Source organism: Aquila chrysaetos, chromosome 17 (assembly GCF_900496995.4).
Source record: "Aquila chrysaetos chrysaetos chromosome 17, bAquChr1.4, whole genome shotgun sequence".
Lineage (NCBI taxonomy): Eukaryota > Metazoa > Chordata > Aves > Accipitriformes > Accipitridae > Aquila > Aquila chrysaetos.
The window spans coordinates 24,726,474-24,742,079 of record NC_044020.1 but is presented as its reverse complement, the minus strand read 5'-3'; the positions used below and the strand labels follow the sequence as shown (position 1 = coordinate 24,742,079).

The window sequence follows — 15,606 nt, the reverse complement described above, 5'->3', positions numbered from 1 at the left end:
CTTCACTATGCTAGAAAAATTTATGAGATATTTCTCATAGATTTAGCTGAACTAGCACAAACTTTTATGGGAGCCCCTAATGCTGCTGAACTTCCCACAAGCAGCCCCACTTTTAATTAGAAGTACTTCACAGACTATTCAGCTAGACCATTAGTAAAACCAGAAACGGTAGCTGTGTTCCACTGCATTCAGTCATTTAACACTGGTATTTGAGCTGAACTGCTCAAATAATAGCAGAATAAGTGAGCCTGTGTACTGGTTTGTTTTCTTAAAGTAGACATGGGGTATCTTTCATAATGTCAATTACACCCTGATTGTTTTACTTTTACTTTTGAAATACAGCACAATCTGTGCTTCTGGGACATTTATTCTTCTCCTCCACTAGCTAGAGATTATCTCATGTCTATAACCATGAGGTTTTATGTTCTGAAAATTTTATCATACGTCTATTGAGGACTTTAACAAGTGATTGTTGTATGGGCTAGTTCATGGTTTCGTTTCTTCCCAGGACATTAGATAATCAGGTCCATCTGGCCATTTAGTGGATTTTTCTTTTTTACTAGATTCTTCTTGGTTTGTACTGTTTTGCACAGCCATAGGTGATACTCCGCAAATGAAATGAATACCTGACAACCTAATGACAGGAATTTAATGTTTAAAAGATTTTTATACTGAACCACTTAAAAGGTAGTAACTCAGGCTACATGTAATATAATCTATATTTCTGTATACTTCATTGAAGTAGAGGCTTACACAGCATCTAATTTAAGGATTAGAAACATATATCTATTAGGAACTTTTTGTCTGACTTCCCAGACTTACTCACCAGTTTATTTGTATGCAGATAAACAATTGATTTATGGTCCAATAACTATATTGGCATTTTTCAAGTCTATCATCTAAGAACAAATCCAGTTTATTGTGTTTCAAATCACTCTTGAAATATATCCTTCTCTCTCTGGAAGTTGGTGGCTCTGCATCTGTTCTAGTGCTCTCATTTTTCTCTGTCACTAACACCAATGTGATGGATCTCCTTGGGTTTGTTATAATGAGACAGCCAACTCATAAAATATATGAGGTTCTCTAGTGGGGAAAAGGGACCACAAGAGAAGAGATGGTTTGTGCAACAGCTAATAAGGAAGGAAAGCATGAGTCACAGTGAGAAACATGATGAGAAGAGCCATATGAAGGGAATATAGAAACAATCTGGTCTCTTATTCTGTTCATAGCTATCTATTCCTTTTTCAACTGATTCTGGGCATGCACACAATAATTACCACAATGCTCTCAAAATCCCAGTTCCCCATTAATAATATTTTTTCTTTATTTCACCAAAGATTTGCACTGACCCTGACTGATGATTGATATCCAATGTAGTTGATGAACCTGTGAAGCTTTGCCAGCTGCTTTTGATGGAGCTATTTACCTCTACAGTGAATCATGGAATTATTAAAAAAAAACCAGGCACCTGTAACCTGCATCAAGGTCTGCATTATTACTGAGAGAGTGAGCTTTACATAGAAATAAAAAAAGAGTCATTAACCCAACTTCCACAAATAGAATATACTTTTAAAGTTATGCACCTTTTGCAGATAACTAAGTAGAGTTTACAAGAAGTGGTATAGGTTTTGGAGGGTATTTATACTTTTTTTGAAATGTGGATCTCAATGTGGACCTTTTGTATCTGTAAACGTTCAATGTCCTTTGCTAAGGACTTGCTATCGTACTTTCACAATGAAGTTTAATACCAAAATATTTTAATTGTATTTATTAAATTTTTTCTTGTATCCTTTTTAATAGGTTTTCGAGCTTCCCTACAGAAATATGTTCTGCAAAGAAAGAAATGCCAGATTTTTTAAAAAGATCGCAACTTCAACAGAAAATCTTGTGCACTAAGTTTGCACATGCATTTTGTTGGTAAAGACTTACCACACCCCACCAAAGGGCATCAGCGTAGCTGGAGAAACCTGTCTTTCCATCCTCACCAGCTGCATCCTTCTCAGCAAGATAAACAAAATAGGATGAAAAAATTAATCCCAAGAATCCAATGTACAACGTGGTTATGAGTTCCTATTAAAAGAGAAAGCAAACAAGCGCATAAGGTTTACATCATATATATTCTATCATTGTAAAACATTGTAAATATCTGGGGGTTTTTTGCATCACAGTAGAAAAACTGATAAGTTATATTTCAGGTATGAAATTTGCTTCCAGTAAAACAAGTAGTTCAGTGATTTGTCTTCTATTCATATCAGAATAAAGAATTCAAGAAGCCATCATTTGTACGAGATCATTTTGACAGCTAAATGTAGGGTGGGAGATCTCTCCTGTTTTATGTCTTGCGAATGGGAATCATTCCATTTAACTGTCCACTCAAAATACCAAATGTTAATACATTTTAAAAATAGTAAAACAGCTTTAGAAATGCACTTTACGAACAGTACACTAAAATAACAGTTAAGAAATGACAACCATGTCTTGTGGTTATGACCATATCTAAGCAATTAACTTGTGTATCTGATATTTAGATTGCTTAAGACTGAATATTGATGCCTTAACAGTTTCATGTTAATATAAAATAAAATCTTAAGATAAAATGTGTTAGGTAGGTGTAAGCTCTACTTCAGTGCTGAAAAACAAAGACTGTTTGAGGCTAGGCCAGTTTATTAGAAGGGACTTTTGTTAGGGCATAATACAGTCCTTGTGAATGTACCAGTTTCTCTATAGATTTTTGGATGATAAAGTTGTATCAAAACTGGTGTGACTTAGATACAGGATTGTTACAGTGTTTAGGAAAAATGTGATTGCACATTTAAAAAAACCAAAATGTGGGGTGTCACAGATGCAAAAATGTGTAAAGTTTATAAAAGCAGCGCTACATCATAATCAAATGAGATATTCACCTACCCCTCAGGAAAATCCAATACCTAGTTATGAGGGAAAATAGCTTATTTTAAATACTTAAAGTTTACAATGCTTCAATAGTTAACACATATTATTCCTTCATTTTCTTTGCACATATTTAGTCATCTTTATTATGAAACATTGTCATACTACATCTTCATTGGCATCTTCCTTAAATTCTTGACAGATTTATTTTTCTTTCATTGGATCCAAACCAATATGGGAATTAAAATATTCCCATAGGATAAATTCAAAATTAAGACCTGTCTAAGAAGGATTGCCTCTACTTATAAAGTATATCAAGTTTTCACAGATTTTCTGTAACAATCTACCCACGTTTCTTAAACCGTTTGTGAGGGAAGGCTCAGGTTTTATCATCAGACTTCCTTTTTTTATTTTTTTCTTTTCATTTCCTTGTAAGACCTTTCTGGGAAAATGTAGTCCTGGTAGCTAGTAACTGCATTCAGCAGCGGGAACTATATATATTCTTCCTTCTGCTATAGCACTAATTAAAACCTAGGTTCAGCAAGTTTTTAAGCAATCTTGGCACAAAGGAAAGTAGGTGTTTTTTCTCTAATAAATTAATAATGACCTAAATAATAAATTTTGACAGTATTCAGTTTTGCCCATGGGCAAGTCTTCTAATTTAAGCCTTAACTTTTTGCAGGCCTGTTTGCTAAACAAGGCACCTGAAAGAGGAAATAAAACTTGGGTTTTCAGCAGTTCAGATTTCTATGTTGGTCACCATTCTTTTCTCATCTTTTTCTCTAATGATAATGGTACGCTGTGTACTTGTCAATATGCCTTCATTGCTCTGAAAAGTTCCTTGTGTTTACATTTATAGTTGACTATTTGCATTTCTCTAATTTTTCACAACTTTTTGGTTTGCCTACACAATGTTTTTTCAATGCAAGATGAAACTGTTTAACACCTGAGACTGTAAGTTCAGTGATCCATAGAAAACTACAACAGAAATGGAGACTAATTCTTGTTGCCTGCTTACAAAGAAAACACTATCCTTTCATCTCTAGTAGGTTTGTGACTTCATTCCACATCAACAAAAAACTCTTAGTTACACTTGGCATGTTGCTTACATCTCAGATATTAATAGATTTTACATGTTATTGAAGAATGGCCATTGCTGCTTTCTTTTAATTTTGTCTCAGAGGACAAAATTAGAGAGTGGATGATAATTGGAATAGCTCTGTGTTAAATGCTGGCTTTTTGAGAAGCAGACAGAAAAATATGCTTTTCACAAGTGCTATGCATAGTCTTATGAGATCCTTTCAAAGTGGTTGAAATATCAACAGAACTATTCGGATTATTTCACCATTGGCACCTCTCAGCTCCAGTTCTATTCATCTAAAGACTGAACTCTTTAAGTAAAGCCCAGATGAAAATTTAATTGCCTTAGACTTATTCTAAATGCCACTCCATGTTACATATGTATAGAGAGACAAAATACTACATGCCTGTATTCAATTATTAAGAACAATGGCAGCAATCTAATACATACTGCATTTAAGAGAAAGTGCAGATTTTAAAATAATCCATGCTTCAACAAATTTGGATAGATTGGTGTCTACCAATGTCAAATAGTATGAATTGATACATGATCTCAAAGGAAAGAGCATTTTACAGAAATCAGGCCTTAAAACTTCACATTTATATGATTTTTTAATAGGAAAGAGCTTAAGAATAAAGAGCGCTGCCTGATACAAATGACTGTTTTCAGCAAGGACTTTCAGATACACATCTGCAAAGAACAAAACCCAAAGATGCACAAAGGTAAGTTTGAATATTGAGAGACTTGAGTCAACACATTTTTTTAGCTTAGATTTATATTTTCAGTTACAATAAGGACCAGAAAATATAAAATTCAACACTTAGAAAAAATACAGGAAAACCCCAAGAAAAGCCCAAATCCACAACTCATCAGTAACTCCCTCCTCAAAGCAGTAGAAGACCTCACAAAGCAAGGTGAGGAATAAGTAAAACTAATTGAGAGGCTTACAAGCTGGAGCTGTATTGGCTAACTCAGTTTTTCAGTAAGCTGCATGATTTTTCCATGTCTTTCCATCACCACATGTGATTTTGACTCATGTTTTGTTGCTTTTGGCGAGAAATGCTTGTATAAGCTCAACCTGCTGAAAATAGAAGAGCATCCTGGCCAAATTGGGCCTGAGTGAGCTAATACAGCTATATGTAAAATTCCAAAACATGGAAATCATTGGTGACAACTTTAGCAAGCTCTTGTGGGCCCACAGAGGTCCAAGTGCTTGTTATTTTCACAGGTCACAAAGATGTGAATTTATTTTCTCACATTGTTGAAGGGTTTAGGATCCCATTTTTTCTGAAAGAGTACCAAACTCAACAAATAAATGAGGACCTTGTGCTCTGCCTGTAAGGAAAAAGCAGCTGAGGTGGGGGTTTTTGTTTTGTTTTTTTTAAAACAAAAATTTCTTTAAGAGAGTGGACAGGAATAAAGGTTCCATTTTCCCTTCCACTTCGTACCATGCTAGCTAGGGTTTCAGCTACACTTGTCCAATGTCAATACAGAACTGTGTGTTTGATATTTTTTTTTATTAATGTGTTAGTGGGTGATCTGCTTTGACAAGTACTACAGATCTGTAGAGTTTTATATATCGTCATAATCACTTCCTTGGATTAGCAGAACTTCAGGTGCGTTTATTCATAAATTCACTTCTCCAAGGGTTTTTTTTTCCTTTTAAATCATTGAACTTATTTATGTTTGTGACATTTAAGACTTGAGTGTTATGTTTTGGAGATAGTATTTCCAGATTCTTGACTAAAACTCTGAACACCCACAGGAAAAAATGCTCTCAAACACCTCTGTCAGTAAAGTTAGCAAATGTTGAGAAAGTGTATTTGGATATCAGCTCTGCCCTAGCTAGATATCCAGGCAATGCGACCATGATAAATGAAGACCACACAGACTTCGAGCATTAAAAGTCATCCTGTTGTACAGAATGAAAGTAGGCTTTATACTAGAGCACTTCGGTGTGCATCAGTGCTGCACAGCCATCGTGACATAAAATCTCCTACAGTACTGGGGGGAAAAAAAATAAAGGGAAGAAAAGTAACTTTTAATGTTAAATTAATCTTTTGGATTAAGTACCTCCCAATAATATCAGTTTTCTAAATAGCAAATGAAACAATGTCTGTGTGGAAATCTATAACTATTTGTCAATATCTGGAGAACAAATCTACACTCATAAAGAGTAGGTTAAAGAATCACCCTTACAAGTCTGATGTAAAGATTCATAGTACAGTATTAGCCCTCCACTGTATGCTATGATATGCAAGATTTAAAGGCTAATGATAAAAGGTTTATTATGTTCATAAGGCTAAGTCGGCTTTTCATCAAGAGATTCCATGAAGTCCCAAAAAGAAGCCTTCAACCAGAAATTTTTAAAAGTCTGCACTAAAACATTTAAGCTTTTCCTGCTTAATGAACTTTTTTACAGAATAACTGTTTCAAAGCTTTAACGGACATATAACTATTTACAGCCAAGTTTACCTCTGTGACTACACCCTTGAAAAAGTAACTTTTCTTGCATATTATCATAACATAGTTAGTATTTTTATTTATAGAATGGATTAGAAAACTCCTTATTCAGGCAGAGAAAATAAAATTATTTAAATAATTGACTTGTTCTATCAAGGCTTTTCCACTAGTATTTGTTCTTCCACAGAACAAGCAAGATTGGAACATATCTTCTGTGAAGACAGTGGACAGTATTTGCAATATGAAAGGCAGCCCACGTAACTGCATTTAATAAATTAAAGGAAGGATAACATCAAAGAGCACAACAGTTAATTTAAAAAAAAATACTGATGCTGATACCCTGTTAGCCCCTGACCTAAAGTAAATAATAGTGTTCCCATTTTAAAAGTAGAAAAAAACACATGATGGACTTCTAAAGTACTTTTTCTCTTGCAACAGTAACTGTTTGTTTAAACCAGACCACAATGTGAAGTCCATGAAAAGAATACACTAAAGTAAACAAAATGCTGGGGATCTTTAAAGATCTAGTACCTGACGATGTATGAAAACAACTGATCCTAAGAGTCGCCAGGTGCCACCCTGTCGATCTACATGAAGCATGCGAAGTATCTGAAGAAACCGGATGCCCCTGTAAGAAAAATAGGACATTAAATAAAACTAATGTTTGAGAACAATACTACTTTATCTATACACAGCTGACTATGTTCACTAACATACTGCCATATTAGAGAACTGTGATAGCATTGCCCCTGCTGAGGGTTGCATCGTAGGCTTGAGACATCTCAGTAGACAGTATGTTTAGATCGCATTTCATTATATTCAAATGTATTCAGAAATATTGACTAGGACAACAATTAGTTAAAAGGAAAACAACCAAAAAAAGTCTAAAATATATGCTTTCAAACTCAGAGGAAGCTTGCATATTTTACCTGATTATGATTCTCAAATGCTTCCTTTCCAAGCAAAACCAGTGCTTCAGGCTTTGCTAACATAAATACGAGCAAACTTTTTTCTCTATTTGCCAAAAGCAGAATGTGAATCAAAAATGGTATTACTGAAGTCCTTTTTGTGGAAGTTATAGAAATCATCTAATTGGAAATAAATACAGTCCTATGTGATTTTTAGGACAATAACTGAATCATGAACTCCAAATATTTTCAACTAAAGAAAAATAATTATCCATATGGTTCTTCAGCAGAATTTTATTCAATGGAAATATTTCATTCTAGTCACCCTTTTGACAATTAACTTTGTTTGCCTACACTCATCTTACTATCTTATCACTGAAACAAAACAGTGAAGACCAGGAAAGGATGAATGTTGAATTCATCTATCTGAAAAATTTTCACTAGAAGTGTTTTTAGCTCTTTTTAGCTGTCCTTAAAATTTTGTTGCTGTTGTTGGTTTCTAATTCAATCTTCTTATTTCAGTTCCACTGTGGCTGCATTTTTCTGGGTTACACCAACAGGCAGGAAACTCAGCCATCCTTCAGTCACTGGTGTTACTCAGACTGGGAAGGCATACTGTCTTCTGAAAGACCCAACTTTTCCTTTATTCAGAGAGCAGGTTTTCTGAGCTTTCACAGTTGACAGTCAAACAACCAAATGCTTGCCATTTTTTTGGAAAGCACACAATCCTATCAAACTACATATCAGTGACTGGGTATATGAACACCATGTTTTGTTATTTCTTTGATATGCCATTGGAATAATAATTTTAATTAGCTGGAAACTTTAAAATATCCACTTAAAACCTGTTAATTAAAACAGGAGTCCAAGAAGAATTACAAGTCTACCAAATACACGAGCACCAATAGACTTACGTAATGTAATAGCTCATTGGTTGCTTATGGCAGGAGGGGAGAGATCTACATGTAGCTCCCCTATACAATTATTAGACACACCTCTTGATGCCTTGACCTCATAGCAGTTCTTGATTTTCCTGTCTCTGTTGTATCTGAGATGGTTATAGCTATGTTACTGCTAAATGCTGACAAGCATGTTATAGGCCAGTGGTTTTACAAATGAAGATTTAAAAAACAAGATAGTGAACAAGAAACTCCAGATACACAGCCTCTGAACATGCACAACCCATTTACTCTGAAAAGAGAAAAGAAATTGGTTGGAAAGACGACCATTTTTATCTATTTGGTGAACTTAAAACAGGACAGAAGTCTATAGGACTCTACTGTGAACTCTGCAGTGCTACTAGGTTTCAGTCTCCATGGTTGCTGCAAGGATCAAAATGTCAGCCTGTCATACCTGCTGGGTCTGGAGCTTGCAACTTCATTCTACAAGAAAACAACCTAACATGCATGCACCCATGTTTTCTGGGATTGCTGGGATTTAAGGGAGGTCCAAAGAGGACCATAAGAGTGTACCTTAAAAGCAACAAAAACAAAGGCAAGGATATGAGATTAATTCCTTCTTAATTCAAAAACAGCCACTCATATCACAGTTCTGAGGAAACCTGATGGGACTAAGAGTTGCCTGACCCAGATGGTTTTTCAATGGGGCAATAACAACACTGCAGAGACATGGGTTAAGCTTCCCTGGCAGAAAGCATTCTGAGTTGTAGGACAGTGACTGTATAATTTAACACTGGGAAAGGCTGCACTGAGCCCAAAGCCACCTGGGTTCATATATAAACACACAGCGGGCCTTTTCATTAAAGTCCTTCCTACACTTCTAGTTAAATTAAACAAAATCTTTGGAATTTTCACATTCACCTTCCTCTTCTCCTATATGAGCTGATAAATCACATTCATACTGTCTGTGTGAGTCTTTATCATCATGTAAGTATTAATATTCTATGGTAATAGTTACCTTAAAAATACTTTATATGTATTTTTACATACTACATATGTATATGTAGTTCCCTCCGTTGTTTGCCTACACAGATAGACAGTTTAGATAGTACTGTACATTCTCACTTCCCAGTGATTAGACTGCATTGGAAATCAGAGGCTTGTAACAGAACATGCAGCACATCCTGCAAGTTAAGTTCGAAGGAATTGGAAGTACACCTACTTTGCTTATCATCCCTTTCTTCTATTTACCCACTTCCCAAAACAAGCTTGCAGTACTTGATGCAAGCTGAACAAACACTGTAGACATCAAATGTTTCTGGTTCATGTATGGTTTGAGTTACTTGTGCCAAACAAATCCACCAAAGCATAATTACTCTTTAAACAAGGTAATTACTCATACTCAAAAAATACTAAGTGCTGTCTGGATTACTTCTTAAATAAACCAATGTTCTCTAATACTCTTTTGTCTCAGAAAGAGAGCTGTTTGATGTTTTATATAGGACATAATGTTTCTTTAGTTTTTTCCTCTTGGCTTCAGCATTCCCACCATTCTTCATGTGCCTTGTTTCTGCACTGTTGTTTCCCAACCAGTGACGAAGCACAATAACACACAGTCTTCCACTGTCCAGTGTTTCAATGTAATAACTTTTCCTATATTAGGAAAATTATATATACATCTAATTGGGAAATTAGATAGAAATCTAATAATATCTGCAGTTGTGAAGAGCTACAGTCACTAGACGAACATACCTTATTGCAGAGGTGGCAAACACCTGTCCATTAGATCCTATGCTCAGAACAATAATTGACGCTACTACCACAATTAGATCTGTTAAAAAAAAAAAGAATGTATTAAATGTTAGCTCTCAACACTGAAACACACAATGAATACAGACTGAGGAAAGCATTTTAAAAAAATAAATGAAGTTAGCTGAAATTTGGTGGGCAGTAAGTTAATGTAATAGTTTCACATCAAAAAACCAATGACTACAGTTTCTTCCATGATTAATGTAATAATGGAAATTTTAAAGATCCTGGCAGATCAGGCAGCTTGCCACAAAAATAACAAAGGCAAGGCATATGTACACCCTAGAAATGAATCCACATTTTGGATCAAGGCTCTTGACTTAAGAAGGAAAGTAAGGGTTTGCTTAGATCAGTAATGAAACGCATAAAGGCAAGTATCATACACATATACACGTACATACACTTAGTTTAAAAATTGTATCAAAGATTTAAAGCCAAGTTTTCAAAGTTTAGGGAACTGTCAGAACAAAGGCTGCCTAAAAAGAATCAGAGTTGTTGTTTTACTTTGTGATACAGTCTTTAATTATATGAAAAAATAATTGTTTCCAGAGTTTCATTTTTTTCCCACAACTCCACAGTTTACACAGTTCCAGCATTTTACAATGCAAATGATGGATTGTGTTCACAGTGCCAGCATCCCTTATCTTCTCTTGTCCTAGTTCAGTGAACAGGTCTATTGCTTTTAATTATTGAACCCTGTTCTAACACTATTCTGAGAAAACATTTTTCTAATTTCCTCATAGGCGTTTCTGTAGTGATCCTCTTTAGAGCATCGAAATGCTTCACTTTCAAATTCTAACCAGAAAATAAAGGATAGTATTATAAATGGGTAGCAAACGTATCCAGAATGAGGAAAAGTTTTGGTGAATTTTGCTTGCCAGTTTTAAACAGGCAGTACTTTATTCTTCAGAGCCCTTAACGTTATATAGCACTTCAAAAAAAAATAGTGCCTGCTGACTTCACTTGCAGCTGTGAGAGCTCAGAACCTCTGTAACCTGACTTCAAAGTCTTCATTTGGACATCCAGAAAATGAGGCACACTTGTGAAAACTGATTTAAATGACTGCCACAGAGTTTCCCTGTGATGCCTAGGCAAGATGCAGGATAGAATCCAACTTCAGAGGCAACAACAGTTGCCTTCAACAAGAGTAACTCTTTTCCCTCTCCTTTAAACATTCTCCTGCCTAATTTACAACAGGTATTTGCTGCAACAAATATTGCAGCGGTTCTACAACCAACAATATCCTTCACTCTCTGACTTGGATTAAATTCCAGTAACAGTCTGATTTTTGCTGTAAAAGCAGGGATAGCAATCAATCACTTTAAAGACTGTACTACAATAATTGTACCTTTATGAAAATGAAAATAAATATAGGGAGGGATAAGTTAAGGCTACAGAAAGAGCTTCCATTTTGGGATAATCTTAACTTTTGAGTACGTGACCTTCCAAATTTTTTATGCTGTCCCTTTATCATGTATAAGTGCAAACATACATTTGTAAACACTCAGAATTTAGGGAGGGTTTTCGTCCCATCACATCATAATACAGCAATGCAAATGATGCACCCGATGCCCTTAGTAAATTATCAGACATATACATATCCATCCGATGACCAGCACTGAAGGAAGAAAAGACTGACACTTAGGAAATTAGTTTCAATCAGGTAGTGACAGTAACATAGATTTTTCATTTCTACTTTCCAGTTTTCTGAAAATGTGTTCTACATGGTAGAGATATTTCTTTTTTTTCCCCTCAAACCTGTTCTTCTATCTCTACTTCTCTGTTCCTAGTTTTCATGCCAGTTTCCAGTCTTTAGGCTTGTCATACTAATCCCAGTTTACCGTTTCAAACAATCCTTTTTTACACTCTAGGTCTTCAGCATATCCTTCTGCCCTTACACTGGCACCTTTCAATCCCGTGTATTTTCAGCCCCTACTTTTTTTCCTTCAACCTCCTGCTTGCTTGTCAGTCTCTTTCTATGTCCTCCTCCCAGATCCTTACATCAGCATCCATCCTTCTGTCATTTCACCGAGCCTGTATGTCCCAGTCCATTCCTCCTACCCCACCACTTCACCTCAGCATTTGAGCATGGTATTTTCCCTTTCCATGTGTCCTGGGCAGTTTCAGGAAGAGCACTACAAAACCAAAATCAACAGATTTTCCACTTCCAGCCCCAGCACTGCTGGTCCGAGAAACCTGAAATTTGAATTCTGCAAGCTCACTGCAGATTGAATCTTTGAAGAATATAAAAGCATTCTCTAGCAGGGCGTTTTAAGCATAAAGGAGCTACCATTTTTCAGAGGCTTGTTAGTCAGTCAGCTTGGAGTTGATTTTCAGTGAAAAGCAAAAAGCTATTTTCTCATTAAGTTTCAAGTAGCTGCTTCAAAGTGTGGAAGGGCTAGTGCTTCTCCACAAGAAATCGCCAGAACCGCCTTTTTCAGGAACAGCTTAAGCATTTTGCATGAAATGTCTCCACAGGACTCAAACTGAAGCAGACACTTGGCATGGAAAATATCAGGATAAAGAGCCAACATTTGTTTAAATAACTTTTTCAACTCTAACAAGCATTAGTATTTAGATTAATATTACATTAATATTTATGTTAGTTCTTAAAAAAAGAAAGTGTCAGGAAGCCTTGGTAATTTTAAAAATTGAATTCCAGTACTTTATAAACAGCAATATGTGGATATCCTTCTCAAACATTCTACCTACTTACATGTTTGCAAACATGTCGGTATATACACGAGGTGTAGAGAGACAAAAATGACATAGCATCTTCTATATACTATGTGCACTACATGTGTTGATGACAGACCTACATAAATCACATTCCCTGCAATTTAGCATGTGTAGTACACAGCTTTGAAAACCTCATCCACTGCTAGTCTACTGTCCCCATGGCTTACTCTTATGTTCTCAATTCTTGAGAAATTCCAAACAGCTGCCATTTTTATCTAAAAAAATCAGCTTGCCAGTGAAATATTGCTTAGTTATGCATAAACCTCAGCACAGCACATAGCAATACCTATAATGCAGCTTACCTGAGTACTGCTTTTTTTGAGCAAATTCTAATGTTCTCACAAGTTTACTTTCTAGTATGCAATTCTCAGCTTTTTGATTAAAAGCAATTAATCCTTTTAAAATTTAAAACAGTAAAAATATTTGCATTTGTATTTTAATTTTTAGTTGCCAGAGTATTTTACAGAATGTAAATAGCCCTCAGCTTTCAGGTGTGTTCTTAGTAGTCTAGAGATAATATGTCGTCCATAAGGACTTAAATTAAACAGATTATATGCACACATTTCAATTTGATTTACATCACATTCTTTTTTGCTGAACTTTTGTGTTCTATCGGCACTTCATAAATTAGGTTTATACAAGGTAACTGGAGCTTTACGTACCAGGTGCTAATGCTTTTTCAGAGCTGTATACATAACCAATTAAAGGTGCTCATAAATAAAGTTCTAGTGTCCTTTACTTAAGGACAATATGAGATGGACACACATATGTGGACTCAGGTCTTTGCACCAGTAACTTATGTCCCCCTTATGTCTTTCAAACTGCATGCTGTCAAAGCCAGGAGAAACAGAAGTTAATTCCTAAATTGGTTCTTTGAGACATTTTCTGCAACAACAACAAAAGGATAAAAGAGGTTGTGAAATGACATTCTCCTGATTTTCCCTGTGCTTGGTACCTGCCTTTCATAAAACCCTAATTAGGGGATTTCCAGAAGCATTTAGCTCCTAACCTAACCCTACTGAAATAGTAAGTAGTGGAAGTGTTAAATCAGTATTTAGGAAAGGTATCACTGTGACAGCTTCTGCCATAGTACATGAGCACCGCACACTCTCTAAACATGCTCATTCTGTGAACTAGGGAATGAAAAAGCATGGACAGACAAAGTGATTTTTCTACGGATTCTTGGTATGCTGGGAATGAATTCAATCTATGTCTCCTGACAGGTTCTTTAATTATAGAATTCTCTTTTCTCACTTACATGTAATCACCTATAATCTGTCTGCAAAGAGGAGAAAACTTAGGCTAACTTTAGAAAATCTACCTAAGAAATAAAAAATTTTCATTTACAAGGTAGAGAAGTTGCATCATTTTCCATTTTAGATAAAATTTTTAAAGACCATTCAAGAAATAGTGTGCCCCCTATTTTCCTTCCCCAGTTATAGAAATTGCACGTTAACATACTATTTTATGCAGCATGGAATACAGTAATATTAAACAAGTTTATAAAAGAAAGTAATAACTAGGCTTGACTATTACTCTCCCTCTGGTAGTAAGCACCAAAATAGTTTTTATTTACAATAAGAGAGAGGAAAAAAGGAAAGAGAATGGGAGAAATTAAAGAAGTTCAAAACTGCTACCCAAGTTGAACTTTCTAAGAATTAATCCAAATTTTAGTGTGGACAAAAACTCATACAAGAATTCTCTCTGATTTCAAAGACATTTCAATGATATTTTCTGATTTTAAAATAAAGACTTTTATATTAATGCACAAGTAAAATTAATACCTTATTTTTTACATTCTGTACTACTACTTTAATTTCTTTTTCTAGTGTTTGTATTTTATGCTTGTTGATTTGAAAATGATAGGATGAGTCAGTATGATTCTATCATTCACAGCAAATGTATTTCCCAAGTTTAGCTATTTGGATTAGTGTAGACACAGTTCCATCTGCATTTGATATGCAAAAACAAATCTTGACTTTAAATGTATTGTATTCTTGGGTGAACTTTAAATGTAAAAACAGTACTGATACCTTTGAATGCACAACCAGCTGTAGTCATTCTTAGCTTTTCTTAACAAAAAACACCGTATCTTCTCCAAGGGCTATACAAACATTAACGTTTACTGTGGAAGATGCACAATACCAGTATAAAGAACCACCATCAAGTTGAAATCACAGTTTAATGGGAGTGCCACATTTTCTCCTGCACCTGTGCACTCTAACATACCTACCTAAGAAGCATTCTTAATTGAAAGAGAAGTCAAGAACATCATGAGTAGAAAAAAGTTACCTATAGACTTCACAGCTAGATCATGAAACTATAACAGCTCTAGAAGCAGCTGAAGAATTTCTTTGTATGTAATAAAACACTTCTTTCTCAATAACCCAAACCTGAGTACAGTATCTCGTCACATTATTCACGACCCACATCTAGATGTATAATAGAATATGTTGTTTCCTGAGTTTTTGCACCAAGTTTCATAAAGTCACAGATGGTTAAGGAAACCCTTTTCACTTCTCCCACTTTGCTCTATTTAAAACTCAATGAGTTGATATTTGAGCAACGTAAAATTCACAGCTCTACTGGAGTCTATATAAAATCACAGGCTTAAAAAAGAAACACTGATTTTATGGTGTACTACAATTTTCTCCGAATATCACCTTTTATTAATCCCTCACTGTTTCACAGGTTCTATTAGTCACCTCTCCCCCTAAGCTCTCTCCTACTCCAGAGATGCTACCCACAATAGTCCCTCAAACTATCTAAAACGGCTTAACGTTAGTACTACCCGGGGGAATTTTTCCTGAGTTATACT

General features: G+C 35.3%; 1 protein-coding gene across 1 annotated transcript in view; it reads right to left on the bottom strand.

The window, feature by feature from the left end:
- Window positions 1-15,606, bottom strand: part of LOC115352798 (potassium voltage-gated channel subfamily KQT member 1-like) — a 506,833-nt gene that overhangs the window by 446,234 nt on the left and 44,993 nt on the right. Inside the window, exons 4-6 of the mRNA XM_030041436.1 lie at window positions 9,993-10,071; window positions 6,965-7,061; window positions 1,930-2,070 (exon numbers count right to left, since the gene is read on the bottom strand). Of these exons, the coding sequence (XP_029897296.1) occupies window positions 1,930-2,070; window positions 6,965-7,061; window positions 9,993-10,071 (317 nt within the window). The remainder of the gene's footprint in view (window positions 1-1,929; window positions 2,071-6,964; window positions 7,062-9,992; window positions 10,072-15,606) is intronic.